A 19,423-nucleotide genomic window follows, 5' to 3' on the forward strand; every position below is an offset into this window, starting at 1 on the left:
ATCTCTGCATCTCTCGCGCATTGCTGTTTCTCTCTCTCTTACTCCCTTCCCTCTCTCTAAAAAGTAAATAAATAAAATATTAAAAAAATAAATAACCTATCTGACCTCAAAATTATTAAATTGGAGGAAGATGTTCTCGACTGACAAAGAGCCCAAGAGATGTAAACAGTTGAGAAGGCACCTGGAGGGGGTGGACTTAGATGCTGTGATGGTAGGGGTTGCTCTAAGTCTGACTGAGAATTTAGATATTATGGGGTCCTAGCATGTTGGCAGTGGACAGATAGGGCAGGTCTACTGGGAAGAGGCGCTGGCCTTGGCCCTGGTCACGTGTACTTACCTAGTGAGGGAGGGAGCCTTCGTCCTAACTGTTACATTTGCTTTATGCTGTTTTGGCAAGAACGCATCTGGAACAATGCATACAGTTTGGGTCCCCACCTTTTAAAAGAGACATCAAGAGGTTAGAAAGCATCCAGCAAAGGAATGCAGAAGGACATCAAGTGCTGAGGGGGCCACATCAGCCTGGGTCATGCAGGGCCCCTGGTAACCAAATCGCCACAGTCATCTCCTCCTTAATCTTGAACTTCTTTTCCAACCCACTTTTGAATCTCCGTAATTACAACATGAAAATAAGAATAACTTTACATCTCTCTTTTAAATAGATGTTAGAATTCTAATAGTTGTACCAACTCTACACAAACTATTCAGTTTCACAAAAATAATGGATCTCAAAGCCATACATGTCAAAGCTTTGAAACTATTAGAATAATGCATAAGACCAAGTTTACATTTTATCTGAGGTTCTCTCTTAATTAATTAATTTAGGCACTGTTAAAATGTCCTGTAGGCACCACCGAGACTTATAGACTCAAAATATTCTGGGGGTGCCTCTTTTGAAATCAACAGTTGCTATCCTTGAATAAGCCCATTTTCAATATACTATACTTGCCTACTGCAAGACTGGTGTGGGTTAAGGCAGACAAACAATAAAAATCTCCTCTCCTGCAGCCCTGCTGGCATTGCAGCGGTTAAAGAGATCAACTTCAGCCCTACTTTCTCTGGTCTGCCTTCTTCATCTGACTCACCTGCCATTCTCAGACATAGCCGCTAGCGACACCGACAACAGTCACAACTAACTCTGTGAAGAAACTGCTAAACCAGCCAAGCCTATCCATACGTGAGTTCTCTCAGTGGGGAGAATATTGCTTACAATATTTCTATGCTTGTAAGTTAAACATTAGAAAGTCAGTTACTGACAATCTTTATAAGTCAGTTATGTACCAAAAGGGCATCTCTGGTGGGCTGTTGCTCATGGAAACCATGCTATAGATGGTAGTTCAGTTTCCAGGCAGTTTAACCCATAATGAAAAACAGAGTCTTTGCAGTAAAATACAGTAGAACCCCCAAATTTGTCAATGCTAGTAATAAAGGCGGATAGGAACAATGAAACTTATTAACACTTTTATAATTTTTCTTTGATACTTTGACTTGGTGTTAAACTGGGCAGAATTAATTTGATGACTAAGTAGAACTTAAAATTTAAGAATATTTTAAAGGGAATTTGAAGTATTTTCAAAGACTTGGAAGGTTACCAGAGCTTTATCATATCAAATGTTATTTAAAAATATGTTGCTGAATTTTTCTCTTAGTCACGAGCATTACTGTCACCATGATTAACCATAACTGAGGTAGATTTACACTAATAAAGGAACAAAGGGAGAAAGGGCAAAGGAAGGAAAAGCGAATAGTTTGATGTAGATCATGAGAAAGGAGAATGGGAGAGTAAGTGAATGAATGTAAGGTACAAGAAAGAAAACAGAATAAGTGAGGGGTAACAGATAATTAAGGAAACTATTTCTCGAAGAGAAAAAGAGATGGAGATAGCAAGTCAGAAATTTCCAAAGGGTGCCACCAGGTGGAGCCAAGAGGTGAATCTAGGTGAAGGCAGAGACCCTTGAAGGGGAGTGAGGGGAAGACAAGACAAATCAAAGGGGCAGGGTATTCACCACACAGGGGGTTCAGGATTGGAGGAGCGCCAAGCCGTAGGTAAGGTCATATATCAAGTTATCCAACAGATTTATCTACTGTTAAATCTTGGTTTAACAGTAGAAGATCTACTTAATCCAATCCAGTATGTTAACAAACAAAAAGCACATACACATTATCTCAATATATACAGAAATTGCATTTGCAAATTTTTAAACTTCCTTATTATTTAGAAAAAAAGACTCTAGCTAAACAGGCAAATGCATATAACAAGAAGGTTCGTTAACCTGATAAAGAGCATGCACCAAAAACCTAGAGCAAACATGTAGTGACAAATGTTAGAAATGCTATAGAAGGAAGGAAATAATAAAGATCAGAGTAGAAATAGAGCCTTAAAAAAAAGATACATAAGTTCAATGAATCCAAGAACTGGTTCTTTGAAAAGATAAATAAGATTGACAAACCTTTGACAGACTCATCAAGAAAAAAAGTGAGGACCCAAATAAATAAAATCATAAATGAAAGAGGAGAAATAACTGACACCAAATAAATACAAAGGATTGTAAGAAAATATTATGAATAATTATATGCTAACAAATTAAAAAAAAACTGGACATGGATACATTCATAGAAAAAAATTGACACCTAGTGAAATTGAAGCAGTAGTCAAAAAAGTCCCAACAAACAAAAGTCCTGGACCAGATGGCTTCACAGGTGAATTTTACCAGACATTCTGAGAACTAACACCTCTCCTCAAACTACTTCAAAAAATTTATTTCACAAGACCAGCATTACCCTAATTCCAAAACTAGATAAAGACAAAAAATATATATATAGGCCAATATCCCTAATGAACATAAATACTAAAATCCTCAACAAAATATTAGCAAACCAAATACAGAAATACATCAGGAAGTCGTACACCATGTTCAAGTGGGATTTATTCCAGGAATCAAGGTTGGTACTACATTCACTAATCAATAAATGTGATTCACCACATAAACAAAATGAAGGATAAAAACCACATGATCATATTAATAGATACAGAAAAAGCATTTGATAAAGACAAATATCCATTTATGACAAAAACTCTCAGCGAAGTGGGATTAGGGAGAACATACCTCAAGATAATAAAGGCCACATATGACAAACCCACTGCCAGTATCATACTCAATGGGGAAAAACTACAAACATACATTCCCCTGAAAATCAAGAGCAAGACAGGGATGTCCGCTGTCACCTCTCTTATTCAACATAGTACCAGAAGTCCCAGCCATAGCAATCAGAAACGAAGAAGAAATAAAAGACATCTGAAGTGGAAAGGAAGAAGTAAAACTGTCTCTATTTGCAGATGACATGATTTTATACATAGAAAACCCTAAATATTCCACTAAGAAACTACAAGGACTGATAAATTCAGTAAAGTAGCAGGATACAAAGTTAATATCCAGAAATCAGTTGCATTTTAAATCAGTTGCATTTATATGCCAATAATGAACTAAGAGAAAGGGAAATTAAGAAAACAATACCATTTACAATTGTTTCAAAAAGAATAAAGTACCTAGGAATAAACCTAACCAAGGATGTAGAAGACCTGTACTCAGAAAATTATAATACACTGAAGAGAGAAACTGAAGGTACAAATAAGTGGAAGTACATAATATGCTCATGGATTGGAAGGATTAATGTTATTAAAATGTCAATACTACCCAAAGCAATCTATATATTCAATGCAATTCCTATGAAGATTCCAATGACCTATTCACAGAACTAGAGAACAAGGATTTCAAAAATTTATATGGAACCACAAAAGGCCCGGCATAGCAACAGCAAACCTGAGAAAGAAGAATGAAGTTGGAGAAATCATGCTACCTAATATCAAACTATATGATAAGGCCATAGTAATCATTGTACTGGCATAAAAACAGACACACAGATCAATGGAACAGAACAGAGAGCCCAGAAATAAACCTACACCTTTATAGTCAGTTAATATTTGACAGAGGAAGCAAGCACATGCAATGGGCTAAAGATAGTTTATTCAAGAAATGGTGTTGGAAAAATTGGACAGATATGTGCAGAAAAATGAAACAAGGTCACCTTCATACACCAAACACAAGAATAAAATCAAAATGGATTAAAGACTTACATGTTAGGCCCGAAACCATAACAATTCTAAAAGAAAACATAGGCAGTATAATTTCAGACACTGCTCATAGCAATATTTTATCTGCTATATCTTCTCAAGCAAGGGAAACAGAACAAAAACAAAACAAAAAACAAACAAATGAGACTACATCAAACTAAAAAGTTTTTGCACAGCAAAGGAAACCACCAACAAAGTAAAAAGACTATGTTCTCCCACAGAATGGGAGAACATATTTGCCAATACATCTGAAAAGTGGTTAATGTCCAAAATTTATAAAGAACTTATAAAACTCAACATCAAAAAAAAATCCAGTTAAAAAATGAGCAAAAGACCTGAATAGACACTTCTCCAAATACGACATACTGATGGCCAATAGACATATGTTAAGGATGCTCAAGGTCACTAATCATCAGAGAAATGCAAATTCAAACCACAAAGAGATACCATCTCACACCTGTCAGAATGGTTATCATCAATATAAATCAACAAACAGCAAGTGCTGGTGAGCATGTGGAGAAAAGGGAACCCTTTTCCACTGTTGGTGGGAATGCAGCCTGGTGCAGCCACTGTGGAAAGCTGTATAGAGTTACCTCAAGAAATTAAAAATGGAACTGCCTTATGACCCAGCAATTCCACTTCTGGGAATATATCCAAAGAAACCCTAAACTTTAATTCAAAAGAATATATGCACCCCTATAATTATTGAAGCATTATTTACAATAGCCAAGATTTCAAAGTAGCTGAAGTATCCGTAGATGAATGGATACAACTATGGGACATGTACACAATGGAATACTGCTCAGCCATAATAAAAAAAAAAAATTTTTGCCATTAGTGACAGCATGGATGGGCCTGAAAAACATTATGCTAGTGAAATAAGCCAGTCAGAGAAAGACAAATGCCATATGAGTTCACTTCTATGTGGGATCTAATGAAGTGACTGAATTAACAAGCAAAATAGAGACAGACTCACGGAGAGCAAGCTGACAGCTCTGGGTGGTGGGGGTGACTGGGTGAGGCGCTGGCGGGATCACGCAAAAAGGAAAAAGGACTCATGGACATGGACAGTGTGGTGATTGTGGGGGCAAGGGGGGGTATAAGGGGGATAAATGGTAATGGAAAAATACAATAAAAATAAATTTTAATAAAATAAAGAGAAAGAACTGCTAGCAGCATTCCTCTTAAATCAGAAGTGAGATGCCACTTATGTTGAACATTGTACTGAATGTTTCAGTCAAGTCAATTCTGTGAGACAAGGCAGAGAAATAAACATTCTATGGACTGAGAAGACAGATGGAGAACTGTCATTATTGCGGAAGATGACCAGTCATGTAGAAAGTCCAAAAGGTTTCACAAATTCTTAGAAACAATAAGAGTTAAGCAAGGTTCCTGAGTGTAAGTTAAGCAAACAAAAACTAATATCATTTCTATACACCAGCCACAAAGAATTTTAAAATATAACTCTAAAAAGATAGTAACAATAACTGCTTAGTAATAAACCTAAAAAACATATTATCTTAATGCAACATTTTAAACAACTTTACAGAGAGGCATTAAGGAAGACATCAATAAATGGAGAGATATAATATATTCATGACCAGGAATGCTTAATATTACACAGATGTAACTTCTTCCCAAATTAATTTATTAATATATCTTCAACCAAAAGTCTTTTTTTTCTTCTACAATATAGAGGAATTCTCAAACTTATGTAGAAGAACAAAGAGCCCAAACTAATCAAAAGTTTATTATCAAAACAAGGTGGAGAGACTTCAAAGAAAGCTCTTTCAGATATTAAGACTCATTATAAAGCTAAGGCTACAGGAGTTAAGACAGATCAACACTGACACAGGGACAGACAAAGTGACCACAAGACCAGAGACTACACGTGTGTGCTCGGTGCAGGGGGAGTGACAATGCCGTCGAGGGCGGGGGGGGGGGGGGGGTGGACTACCAAAGTATCTCCCAGATAAAACAAAACAGGGAATCACACTTCATACCATAAAGTTATTTCTTCCTGGACTAAAGATTGAAGTATAAAAACAATGAAACTTTTAGAAGAAAATTTAAAAACCCAGTACATTAAGAAGAATGTATAGGGGAAAAGCTTCATGGCCTCAAGGAAAAGAAGAATTTCTTAAATAAAATACACACCAAAAAAATCTTCCCAACTCAAAAGGAAAAAGATTGCTAAATTAAGCTACAATAAAAATTAAACATTTATCCATCAAAAAATCATAAAAATATGAAAATAGGAGGCACAAGGAAATAGGTGTAAAAGTTTGAATGTCAAATATTAGTAATGAGAATATAAAGAAATCTTTTGAACCAATTTAATCAAGATAAAGAACCTACTAGAAAACAGGCAAAAAACAAACAATAAAACCCAGTCATTCCAAAAAAGAGGAGACATGAGAGATTCATAAAAATAAGAAAAAAAATTTTAAAGGAGAAATGAGACTTCCAGCCAAGATGGAGGTGTATGTAGATACACTTTGCCTCCTTGCACAACCAAAGGAAGGACAACAACAAATTAAAAAACAAAGAAACAACCAGAACTGCCAGAAAATTGAACTGCATGAAGTACAACAACCACAGAGTTAAAGAAGAAACATAAGTCCAGAATGGTAGAAGGGGCAGAGATGGGCGGCTGGAGTAGAGAGGATGCATGGCAAGGTGATACACTGGTCAGGCGAGGGGGTCCCACATTCATATGTGGATAAGGCAGGAGGAACAATTACAGAGCAAGATAGAATGTGCAGGGTTCCAGCATGGGAAACTACAGCCTCAAAATCTCTGGCTTTAAGAACCTGTATGGGTCATGGCAACAGGAGAAAATCCCAGCCTCATAGGAGAGTTTGTTGGAGAGACCCACACGGTCCAAGAACATAAAAAAACCCATCCACCTGGAATCAGCACCAGAAGGGTCCAATCTGCTTGTGGGTAGCAGAGAAAGTGACTGAAAATGCGGTGAGAACTGAGCAAGTAGCATTGTTCCCTCTTTCCATTCCCCCACATACAGCATCACAACACAACAAAGTGGGTTGCCCCACCCTGGCAAATACCTATGGCTCCGCCTCTTACAACATAACAGTGCTCCAAGACAAAGAAATGTGGCCCAAATGAAAGAACAGATCAAAACTCCAAAAACAGAACTGAGAGACAAGGAGATCCCAACCTATCAGATGCAGAGTTCAAATCACTGGTAATCAGGATGCTTGCAGAAATGGTTGAGTACAGATGCAAAGTAGAGGAAGAAGTGAAGGCTGTGCAAAGTGAAATAAAGAAAAATATACAGGGAACCAAAAGTGAAGGGAAGTAAAGGAAACTGGGACTCAAATCAATGATTTGGAACAGAAGGAAGACAGAAACATTCAACCAGAACAGAATGAAGAAACAAGAATTCAAAAAAATGAGGAGAGGCTTAGGAGCCTCTGGGACAACTTTAAATGTTCCAACATCTGCACCGTAGGGGTGCCAGAAGAAGAGGAAGAGCAAGAAATTGAAAACTGATTTGAAAAAATAATGAGGAGACTTCCTCAGTCTGGCCAAGGAAGTAGACTTCCAGGAGATCCAGGAAGCTCAGAGAGTCCTGAAAAAGTTGGACCCAAGGAGGCACACACTAAGGGACATCATAATTAAGTTACCCAAGTTTAAAGATAAGGAGAGAATCTTAAAAGCTGCAAGAGAAAAGGACATAGTTGCCTACAAAGGAGTTCCCATAGGACTATCAGCTGATTTCTCAAAAGAAACCTTGCAGGCAAGAAGGGGCTGGCAAGAGGCTTTCAAAGTCATGAAAGGCAAGGACCTACATCCAAGATTACTGTATCCAGCAAAGCTATCATTTAGAATGGAAGGGCAGATGAGGTGCTTCCCAGATAAGGTCAAGTTAAAGGAGTTCATCATCACCAAGCTCTTATTATATGAAATGTTAAAGGGACTTATCTAAGAAAAAGATCAAAACTATAAATAGTAAAATGACAACAAATTCACAACTATCAACAACTGAACCTAAAAAAAACTAAGCAAACTAGGACAGGAACAAAATCACAGAAATAGAGATTACATGGAGGGTTATCAGTGAGCATGGGTGGGTGGAGAATGGGGGAACAGGTACAGGGAATAAGATGCATAATTAGTTGACACAAAACAGACAGGGGGAGGTTCAGAATAGCATAGGAAATGGAGAAGCCAAAGAAGTTAAATGTATGACCCATAGACATGAACTAAGTTGGGCAGTGGGGAGGGGAATGCTGGTGGGAAGGGACACGCAGGGCAGAGGGGGATAAAGGGGAGAAAAAAATGGGACAACCATAATGACATAATCAATAAAATATACTTAAAAAAGAATATTTTAAAATTATATTAGTAATCAAGGAAATACAAATTAAAACACAGTAAGATACTATTTCAGCCTATCAAATTTGCTAATTCTAAAAGTCTGTGATATCAAGTGTGATGAAGATGAGGCTATATACTTACTTTGGAAAACAATTTGATGGATACCTAGTAAAGTTGAAGATGTGCACATCCTGCAACTGAACAATCCCTCTCCATAGGTCTAAGCTGTAGAGGTGCTATTGTTCACATTCACTAGGAGACACACGGCAGAATATTTATGGCTATACTGATTGTAAAATAGAATGGGAAACCATCCAAGTGTTCATCATGAGGGGGACAAGTAAAATGTAGTGCATTCATTCATAAAGCAAATGTACTCACAGCAGTGAAAATGAGTGAACCCCTGCGATCTTCATCAAGATGGATGTGTGTGCATGTGTGTAATAAAACACAAAGTTCGTAAGGATGCAAAAGTAGACTTTATTTTACTGTGGACAGAAACAGTTAAAATCAAAGAAAAGAATGACATGATAAAGGACGAATACAAATGCCATAGTTGGTGAGTGTACTCTTTTAAAAACTGATACAGGCGCTGGCCTGGTATCTCAGTTGGTGGAGCATCAAGCTGACATGTCAAGGCTACAGGTTTGATCCCCAGTCAAGACACATACTAGAAACAACCAATAAATACATATATAAGTGGAACAAAAAAAAAATCAATGTTTTTTGTTCCCCCTTCCTCTAAAATCAATTTAAAAAAATTTAAAGTCAGTAAAACCTGATACAAAAGTATGTATTTTATATGTTTTAATATGTACTGTTCATAATATATATTCTTTTTTTTATATTTCTCCTAAGCACACATCTTTCCCCAACACTGTTGTAAATCAATCTCTAGTTTTTAAGTGCTTAAAACAGAAATTTATGGAGAAAAATACAATAGATGCAGAAATTATATATTGGTATTTGGTTCCAATTATCTTTGGTCTTTGAACAATTAGAATTTTGAATGCAAGGTCAATACTCTAAGGGCACTGAGTAAAAGAAGCAACCTTGTTATTCCCACAGTGCAGAGCACCTCATCTCTAAATGAGTGATTCTCAAAGAGTTGTCCCAGAGCAGCAGTACCAGCCTCACCTGCTGAAAGTCAAAGTTCCTGGACCGCACCTAGATTACTGAATCAGAAACTCAGGGAGCCGGCCCTGCAATCTGCAACTTAACAAACATCCCAGGTGAATCTGATGAATGCTGGTTTGAGAATCTCTGGCAGAAGATTTTCAAATGTGTAAGGAGACTTCATTACAACAACACAAGCCCCCCATAATCAAATCAAAATTACAGACAGCTGAGAAAAACAGATCACTGGCCTTTGGAAGAACATGACTTTTTTAAATCCTTTAATTCAGTGGACAGCAAACTGTAGCTCAAGGACCAAACCTAGCTCCCCACCTGTTCTGTGTACAGACTGTAATTTTTTAAAAAAATTTAATCAAAAGGCAAATATTTCATAACAGAGGAAAATTAATTACAACTCAGATTTCAGTGTCCATAAATAGAGTTTTACTGGAAGGCAGCCACCTCATTCACCCATATATGCCTATAGCTATTTTTGTACTAAAACAGCTATATAGTTGTTATATAGTTGTTTCATATAGTTGTGACAGACCATTTGGCCTACAAAGTTGAAAACATTTAATATCTGCACCTTTACAGAAAGTTAACCAACTTATGTTTAATTTGATATTAGAATCTACCAATCTAAAAGCAAAATATAGCATCATGATTTTATCTTAAAAATCATTTTCATTTTAATTCTACAGGTAAAAACCTCAGCTTAAAGAATAAGAAAGTCAAATCAGAACGATTTTTATCTACAAAGTAAATTAAATGACCCAGATAATCTGGCAAATGTTATTAATTGTGCTATTTCTCTCTTCAAATATTTTAATAAGTGACAAAAAGCTGATGGTGCATTTTAATGAAGTGCTCTCTCACTTTTTTTCTGAAAACTGATTTGGCAATCTCCTCCCACTCTCACTCACCCAGGTGGTTCGTGGAACCTGTAGGCCTATCTCAGGGCTGCGGGTCAACGTCCTTTCTCAGGCCTCACATTGTGGCTGTTGTCTACCCTTCCCCAAGGCTGAGCTTCCCAGGCCAAAGCCTTTCTCCCTCTGATCCTCAGCCCCTTGAATATTTTCCAGACCAAGTTCAGATCACATCACTTAAGACCTGCTCACTGAATTCCTGAAATATTTTATTCAACACCTATTGGGTGGCCAAAATATCCTATTTTTATCCATATTCATCTTTACTTCTGGAATTTCATCTCCCTCTAGATTCTTAAGACCCCTCAGCAAAGACCCTTTTGAGAGCTTTCCCACTCAATAAAAAGATGCTTTCTCACAAGAGTTAGTCATATATTTCAACTGTAAACCTTTAAACTATATTCACCTTATCTTGAACAGGGGAGCACTAAACTCTTGGCAGGTTGGTGTTAGTAGTCCACATGAAACAGCTGAATGAGCCTGGTCTTCAGTGTGGTGGGGTTTGATCTCTGGGTCACTGTTACACTACACCCAATACTTAAAGCATCCTTCCTGGCCTCTAAATTAATGGGTACATTCACTTTGTGTTATGGAGACAAGCAAATACTCCCAAGGGCACTGTCATGTATGCATATCTCAGTTGTTAAGGTAGTTGGTGGTTTGTAGTGAAAAGGATATGGGCCTACAATTCAAAGAAAACCAACACCTAGGAGAATCAAGATGGCGGAGTGAGTGGAAGTCACACTGACCTCCTCCCAGGACAAAACTGGAATTATAACTAAATTGTGGAGAAATCACCTGGAAAACAACTGAATAATGGCAAGAGAGGAGACTTAAAACGTCAGACAGACAGAAGAATCAGCTTTAGCACAACCTAACTGGTAAGGAGTGTGGTAGAGACCCGAGAAGGCAGGCAGGGCACCCACAGGAGGCAGCACCAGAAGGATATTGAAACAGCCAGATGGATCCCCCTGAGAAGAGTGGGGTCTAAACCATAAGCGGGGATCTCCACCCTACTGCACCAGAGCCCAAAAGTACACAGATAACAGCCAGCTGCGAAAAGGGCAGAGCTGCTCTCTGCCAGAGATGGGCAGCTGGAGACGTGAAGAGCCATTTAAAGGGCCAACACATAAATTTTTATTTGCAGCCACTTACCCTGGTCTCTGGGAAAGGCGGCAGCAGAGTGGGTTAGAGACGCCTGGGGAGACACTGGGGAAGGAGGCTTTGGAGAGAGAACTGAGTAGCCAGTGGGATCTCGGTGCTGACTCATCCCCCATACGGCTGCAGCAATCTTGCTCAGGCAGACCAGTCCCCTGAGCGGCAGCAGATTGAAAGGACCCAATAACCCTGCCCCAAGGAGGGACTCCACCCCACCCTGGGGTGTCTAAGCTAGCCTGCTGAGTGCAGAATGACTAGATTAACAGCTTAAGGAGACAGCCTCAGACAGAAGATTCCTGGAAGTCTCGAAAAGACTGCCTAAGATCAGACAGGGTCAATGTCTGACATCATTAGAGGCAGATACAGAAAGAAAAAACAGCAGTCTCCTACCATGGAAGTTCATACCACACAGTCAAGAAATTAAGACAGATCAATTTAAGTAGCAGAAGCAAAAAAGAAGAGCCTCACAAATAATGGGAAGACAAAGAAACACCCACCAATCAAAGGGAAAGGAGGTCCCCAGAAAGAGAACTAAATGAAATAGAGGCAAGTAAACTATCAGATACTGAGTTCAAAACAATGGTTATAAGGATGCTCAATGAGCTCAGTGAGCTCAGGGAGAATTGCCAAAAACTACAGGGAAACTATGAGGGACTAACTGCAAACTATATCAGCATGAACAAGGATATAGCAACTATCATCAAGAAACAAGAGGAAATGAAGAATACAATTTCTGAATGAAAGAACACAGTAGAAGGAGGCAAAAGCAGGCTAGATGAAGCAGAGGATAGAAGCAGCAAGCTGGAGGATAAGATAGAAAAAAGCTCCCCAAAAGGGTAAGAAAATGAAAAGAGACTCAAAAAGAATGAAGAGGCATTTAAGAGAAATGCAGGACAACCTGAAAAGTAATCATATCCATATAACAGGCATACCAGAAGGAGAAGAGGAAGAGCAAGGGATAGAGAACCTGTTTGAAAATTTAACTTCCCTAATAGAAGGAGAGAAAAAATCACACAAGTCCAGGAAGCACAGAGGGTCCCTTCAAGAGGAACCCAATGAGGCCCACTCCAAGACACATCATCTTTAAAATGGCAAATATCAAAGACAAACAGAGTATCCTAAAGGAAGCAAGGAAGAAAGAGGTAGTAACATATAAGGGAGCCCCAGTATGGCTGGCAGCTGACTTCTCAACAGAAAAGAGTACAAGCCAGAAGGGAATGGCAAGAAATATTCCACGCAATGAAAAGCAAAGGCCTGCAGCCAAGACTGTTCTACCCAGCAAGGCTCTCAATTAAAATGAAAGGCAAAATAAGGAGTTTCCCAGTGAAAAGAAGGCTAAAAGAATACACCTCTACCAAACCAGCATTGAAAAATATGCTAAAGGTATTGCTTTAAGATGATGAAGAAAAAGAGTCTATGAATACTCAGTTCCTTTCAGTCACCAATACTTGATATTACCAATATTGTTAATACTTATTAATCTGATTGTGCAATGTTATTTTAATTTACTTTGTCAAAACTAAACCTGTTTTTGTATATTTCTTGCCTATTTCTATTATTTTTAAAAAGCTTTAAATGACTTTTTTGTATTCTTTATCCATTTTTTGATTAAATATTTGTAGAATTTTTTTCCCTATTAAAAAAGACAAACTACCCTTTCTTTAGACATATGGCAAATACTTTCCTATTCCATTACTTGTCCTTTAACTTTTTTTATATGTATATTACTATATAGTCTTAAATGTTTAATATAGTCATATTGTCTATTTTACTTTTTAGCTTCTGGGTTTGAATATTTTACTTCAGGTCAGGAAAAATATTACTTTGTATTTTCTCCTAAAACTCCTTAAGATTTTACATACCGATTTTTAACTCACCTGAATATTTCTTGTATAATATGTGAAATAGGGCTCTACATTTGTTTTATTTAAAGTAATAGTGGTTCATGAACCTTATTTGTTGAATAAGACTTATTTTCCCCATTGACTTGAAATATCAATTTAATCATATATTACACTGCTAGACACATATATACATTTGTCTCTAGAATGCTCATTATATTTCATTCATCTACCTGATTATTTCTGTGCTGGTGTCATGTTTTAATTGCTGAGACTTTATAACATTTAAATTTTTTAATATTTTATAATAGATTTTGACATTTAAAAAATAAATAAAATCAATCTGCATTTCAAAAAGAAAGAAGGAAGGAACTCCTAGCTTTTGTGACAACATGGATGGAACTGGAGAATATTATGCTAAGTGAAATAAGCCAACCAGGGAAAGACAAATACCATATGATCTCACCTATAAGTGGAATCTATTCAACAAAATAAACTAATGAACAAAATAAACCACAGGCATGGAAACATGGAGCAGACTGAAAGTGACCAGAGAGGATGGGGAAGGACAACGGTGGAAAGAAGGGGAAGGGACTAGACAAAGAACATGTATGAATGACCCATGGACATGGACAACAGAGTGTGAACTGACTGTGGGAGCCGGGGGTGGGGGTGGGATGATTGGAGGAGGGTAAAGGGGGAAAACTGAGACAACTGTAATAGAATAAACATGATTTAAACATTCAAAAAATAATAAATTAAAAAAAAAAAGAAAACCAAAACCCTAAAGCAGACTATGCCACTATGGTTGCCTTTGGGCAGGTGACTGAAATGGAAAATGGAAAAATGCAAGACGACCTGCAACGTTTGACATCTTTGTGTGGGTAAGGAAAACATGCCCCTTCCTGCAGGCAGATGCGGCCCTGTGTCACCCCAGGGTACAAGCTTGCTGAGTGGGATACAAACTAAATTTGTACTTCTGTCCTGGCACTTTGGACCCTATTCTGCTTGAGCTCCCATGATCTGGCTCCTTCCCAACTTTACTCACACACCCCCTCTCCTGTGGGCCCACTCGGCTCTGGGTATACTGCATCTTCTCTGTTCCTTGAATGAGTCAAGCACTTTCTTGCGTGTCCTTGCATATGCTTTTCCCTCTACCTGGAATATTTTGAAGTGAAGATTGCAAAATGGTGTTGAGTAGGCCACCCTTGGCAAGCAGATAAATTGTTTGGCTTGCAAAACATTTTCTAAATTAAATATATATATCTCTCTGACATAAAACTTGGGAGATTTCACATGAAATTACATTTCAACTTAAATATCCAAAGCATCACTCTTAAAATGCTGTTTTTAAAAGCCATTTTCTGCCAACTCTATCTACATTTTCTTAACTTCAAAAAGAAGAATCACAGTAACACACTGAATTAAAAGATGATGCACATATTGTAACTTAGAAGATACTGTGTTCAAAAAGCACAAAACTGATCCACCTTCTTAAAAAATCAAAGAAAACTTGCAAAATCAAATTTCTTTGGAATACTTTTGCTGCCATTTGGGGGCATGGTAAAGCACCTTATGTATTAGCTTTCTTGGCAATGATCTGAGTTTGTCATTTGCCATCATTGAGGAAATGGTGGCAAAGTAAATTAAAAACTAAAATGTTACCAAAGTTAGGAGGAATAATAGTGAGGGATGGAGGCTTGACTTTAGGTGGTGAGTACACAATACAGTGCACAGGTGATGTGTTGTAGAATTATGCACCAGAAACCTATCAAATTTTGTTAAGTGTCAATAAATTAAATAAAAAGGAAAAGAGAATGGAAACAATAGCACTTAATAAATTTAAGCCAAAATGAATAGGTATCTAGGTCCCCTCCCCCAGAAAAAGCTACCAAACTACACTTAGAAAATCCTACCCTATTTACTTCCTTTTCAAAATAGTATTTTCTGCTCACAGAATGAGCAGAAGTCAGAGTTTTAACTGGCAGAGCTTTTTCACTTGGACCCTTAAAAATGAAACATTAGGACCATTATAGCCATATCACCGTTTAAGTAAGCCTGACATATACAAAAATCCAATTTCTGAGCAGTGTATGATGAGCACATACTATTTAATTTTTTAAATAAAAGTGTATCTACACCTTTTATGTGAAACAAAAAAAGCTTCCTATATTTTAGGAATGCGTAAGACACAGAAAATCATATGTAAACTTACCCTATCCACTGGACTGTATCACAATTTCTTAAAGGGGATAAAACACAGCAGTGTTTGTACAAGGATACATCACAGTATTGCTTATAACAGCAAAGGATTGGTCAAAACATCGGAAGTTAAGCAGCACCTATTTTTGTACTAATATATAACAACTTCCAAAATACACACCGTTCACTGAAAGACATGCAAAACTTTCTTGACAGAATGGTATAACATATGTGTGTGTGTATAGGTAATCTCCAAGAGGCACAAGCTGAAAACTGACCTCTGGGGAGAGCTGGAGGCTAGAACACAGAGAAAGGCTTGTTTTTCAATGTCATCTTACTGTATTTATTGAATTTTGTTTCATGTTCATGTACCACTTATTTTTTAAAATTTTAATGATATAACTAAGCTTTTAAAAATGAGTCGTTAACCGTAAAGTAGCTAAGTATGACTTAAAACATCTTTACCACTGGGCAACTTCAGCACATAGTATAATAACAGAAGCAAATGAAAATGTACTTTACTAAAAATACGTGTAATTTAATGCCTACTTTTCTAAATTAAAAAATAAACAAAAAACCAGGACTCCCAGTCAGGATGACGGTATAGGCAGACATGACTCATCCCTTCGCACAACCACATTAAAATTACAACTAAAATACAGAACCACCATCACTCAAAACTGCCGAAAATCAAGTTGAATGGAAGTCTGACAACTATCAAATTAAAGAAATCACAGCCACCCAGACTGGTTGGAGGGGCGCAGACGTGGAAAGCGCTGGTCCCTCACCCATGTGTGATGGATAAAAATTCGGGAGGGATATCTCAGGAGCAAGGAGTTCCGGCCTCAAACCATAGCCCCCAGTCCAGAGTTCCACTGACAGGAAGATAAGCCCCCACAACTTCTGGCTGCAAAAACCAGCGGGGATTGAGTCAGTGGAAAAAACTTCTGGAGCCCCAAGTAGTTCTCTCAAAGAATCCACAGACTCATGTACACAGAAACACTCCCTCTGAACTCCAGTACTGGGATAACAGCTTGAAAGGTACCAGTGGTATACAGGGAGAAACTGAAGTGTCTGGCATCAAAGAGCAGACGAAATTGTCCCTTTTCTAAATCATCCCCCAACAGAACTGGCAAGCTGGGCCATAGCTGGACTCCATCAGCTTGGCTAACAGTTTGACCCTCCTTGGAGATCCCCAGACTCCACTGCACTCAATTTATGGGTCTACCCCAGCTCCTTTTCCACATGAAGGGCTGGTCTTGGCTCATGCTTCACAACTTCCTAAGTCCTCTCAAACAAGCATAAGCTGGCCTCACTGAGCCCCAAGCTCTGCACTAGCAGCAGCCAGCCTAGATTTACAGCTTGGCTTCACTTAGGAATCTCCAAGCCCAGCACAAGTAGCAGCCATCTCAGATTGCTTCATAGCTCAGGCAGGGTAGCCCTGGGCAAAACACAGGTGGGGGCTGACCTTGACCTGCACCACCCAGGAAACCCCAGGGCCAGCACATCCAGTGGACAGCTCCAGACCACATCAGAGCACCACCGCCCTGCCCCTGTACAGCCGATCCTCCACGCAGTGTGGAGGTTGATGGTCAGTGGCCACAACCAATCCTTGCAGCTGACTGGCCTGGGTTAAATCCCTCCCATTGATCTGCCAACAGCAACTAAGGCTCAACTACAAGAGAGTGTACTCAGCCCACAGGAAGGGCAAACCATGCGTACCCAGCTTGGGTGAAAGGGGAGGCTGTGTGACTGGATCCTACAGGTCACCTATGACATTAGGCCACACTACCAAGACACGGAGACAAAGCAGCTCTAGTTAACCATCTACATAAAAACCACCACAAGAAGGCTGCCAAATTGAGTAGACAAAAAAAAAAAAAAACCCAAAAAAACAAAAAAAAGAAAAAACAACCATGGCCCAAATGAAATAAATCAAAACTCCAAAAAAGAGCTAAACAAAATGGGCATAAGTAATCTATCAGTTGCAGAGTCCCAAACACTAGTTGTAACAATGCTCAAGGAACTCAGAGAGGACCTCAAAAGCATAAAAAAGATTCAGTCAAAAACAAAGGCTACACTAATTGAAATAAAGAGCAATTTACAGGGCAATAACAGTGGAGTGGATGAAGTAGAGCATCAAATCAATGATTTGGAACATAAGTAAGCCAAAGACAATCAGAACAACAAAAAGAAAAAAAGAACCCCCCCAAAAGAGAATAGTATAAACAGTCTCTGGGACAACTTTAAGAGGTCCAATGCTTGCATTATAGGGAATCCAGAAGGAGAAGATAAAGAGCAAGATACTGGAAATCTATTTGAAAGAAAACTTCCCTAATTTGGTGAAGAAAATAGACACGTGAGTCCAGGAAGCACAGAGGGTCCCAAACAAGATGGACACAAAGAGGCCCATTCCAAGACGTCATAATTAAAATGCGAAAGGTCAAAGATAAAGAGAGACTCTTAAAAGCAGCAAGAGAAGTTAGTTACCTATAGGGGAGTTCTCATAAAGCTGTTAGCTGATTTTTCAAAAGAAGCTTTGCAGGTTAGAAGGGATTGGCAACAGATACTCAGAGTCTCAAAAAGCAGGGACCTACAGCCAAGATTGCTTTACCCAACAGAAATATTGTTTAGAATCAAAGAGGAGATAAAGAGCTTCCCAGACAAGAAAAAACTAAAGGACTTCATCATCACCAAACCATTATTACATGAAATGTTAAAGGGACTTATTTAAGATCAAAACTATGAACAATGTCAAAAAAATATCTATCTACCAATAACTGAATCTAATAAACAAAGAATAGAGACAGGATCATAGACACATAGAGCATTTTGATGGTCACCAGATGGAAGGGAGTTGTCGGGGAATGGATGAAGAGGTGAGGGGATTAAGTACAAATAGGTAGTTACAGAAAAGGCACAGGGATGTACAGTACAGTATAGGAAATGGAGTAGCCAAAGAACTTACACACATGGCCCATGGACATGAACAATGGTGGGGGAACTGCCTGAGGGAGTGGGGGGTGCTGGGTGAGGGTGGGGAAAGCGGGAAATATCAGAACTGTAATGGTATAATCAATAAAATACTTTAAAGATATAAAATTACATGTAAAAGTGAAAAACACTTTAAGTGGAGCTAAACAAATTTTAATAAAAGAGGGAATTTGGGAATAACTTAATTATTTTAATGCTTTAAAAATATCCAATGGAAAAAAATCCTTAATATCCCAGCTCTCTGGTGTTTTGCTATGATAGAAGATGTAACTATATAAATTTACAATAATCCACACAATTAACAATTGTTTGAGAAGGAAATTTCTAACTCTACTGCTGAAGGTAATGGATACATAAAGTAGAAAACTAATTTGTAGTAAAAATGGTAAACTTAATGGCAAGTTAAATACAGTAAATAAAAGGCCATAAGAAAACTTAATATTGTTTGAAGACTGGCTATTCTAATGTAAATCATTATCAGTAAGGTTGCTCATATTCAATACTCTATTTTAAGGAAACCACATTTATGTTTGATGTTAAAGAACATGCAATTCCTTAGTGGCTGAGAACTAAACTAACAAATCTAAAGCAGTGGCTAGCCTCCCTAGTGATGAATTTTGATGAATTTATCCCCAGCAGCTATAACTTACAAATGAAGAAAACTTTTTCCAGCTTCATTAATCAAGTCAGTATCATGCTTCTTGTTTGCT

The 19,423-nt window shown here is 38.0% G+C and overlaps 1 protein-coding gene across 2 annotated transcripts in view; it reads right to left on the reverse strand.

The window, feature by feature from the left end:
- RDX (radixin) overlaps nucleotides 1–19,423 on the reverse strand; it is a 99,115-nt gene that overhangs the window by 3,259 nt on the left and 76,433 nt on the right. For both annotated transcript variants that reach the window (XM_054592283.1, XM_054592284.1), the window contains exon 15: nucleotides 338–435. In XM_054592283.1, coding sequence (XP_054448258.1) covers nucleotides 369–435 — 67 coding nt within the window. In that variant the 3' untranslated portion in view covers nucleotides 338–368. The remainder of the gene's footprint in view (nucleotides 1–337; nucleotides 436–19,423) is intronic.

Source organism: Pteronotus mesoamericanus, unplaced genomic scaffold (genome assembly GCF_021234165.1).
Source record: "Pteronotus mesoamericanus isolate MK-2021 breed Mesoamerican mustached bat unplaced genomic scaffold, CSHL_Meso_final scaffold_36, whole genome shotgun sequence".
Lineage (NCBI taxonomy): Eukaryota > Metazoa > Chordata > Mammalia > Chiroptera > Mormoopidae > Pteronotus > Pteronotus mesoamericanus.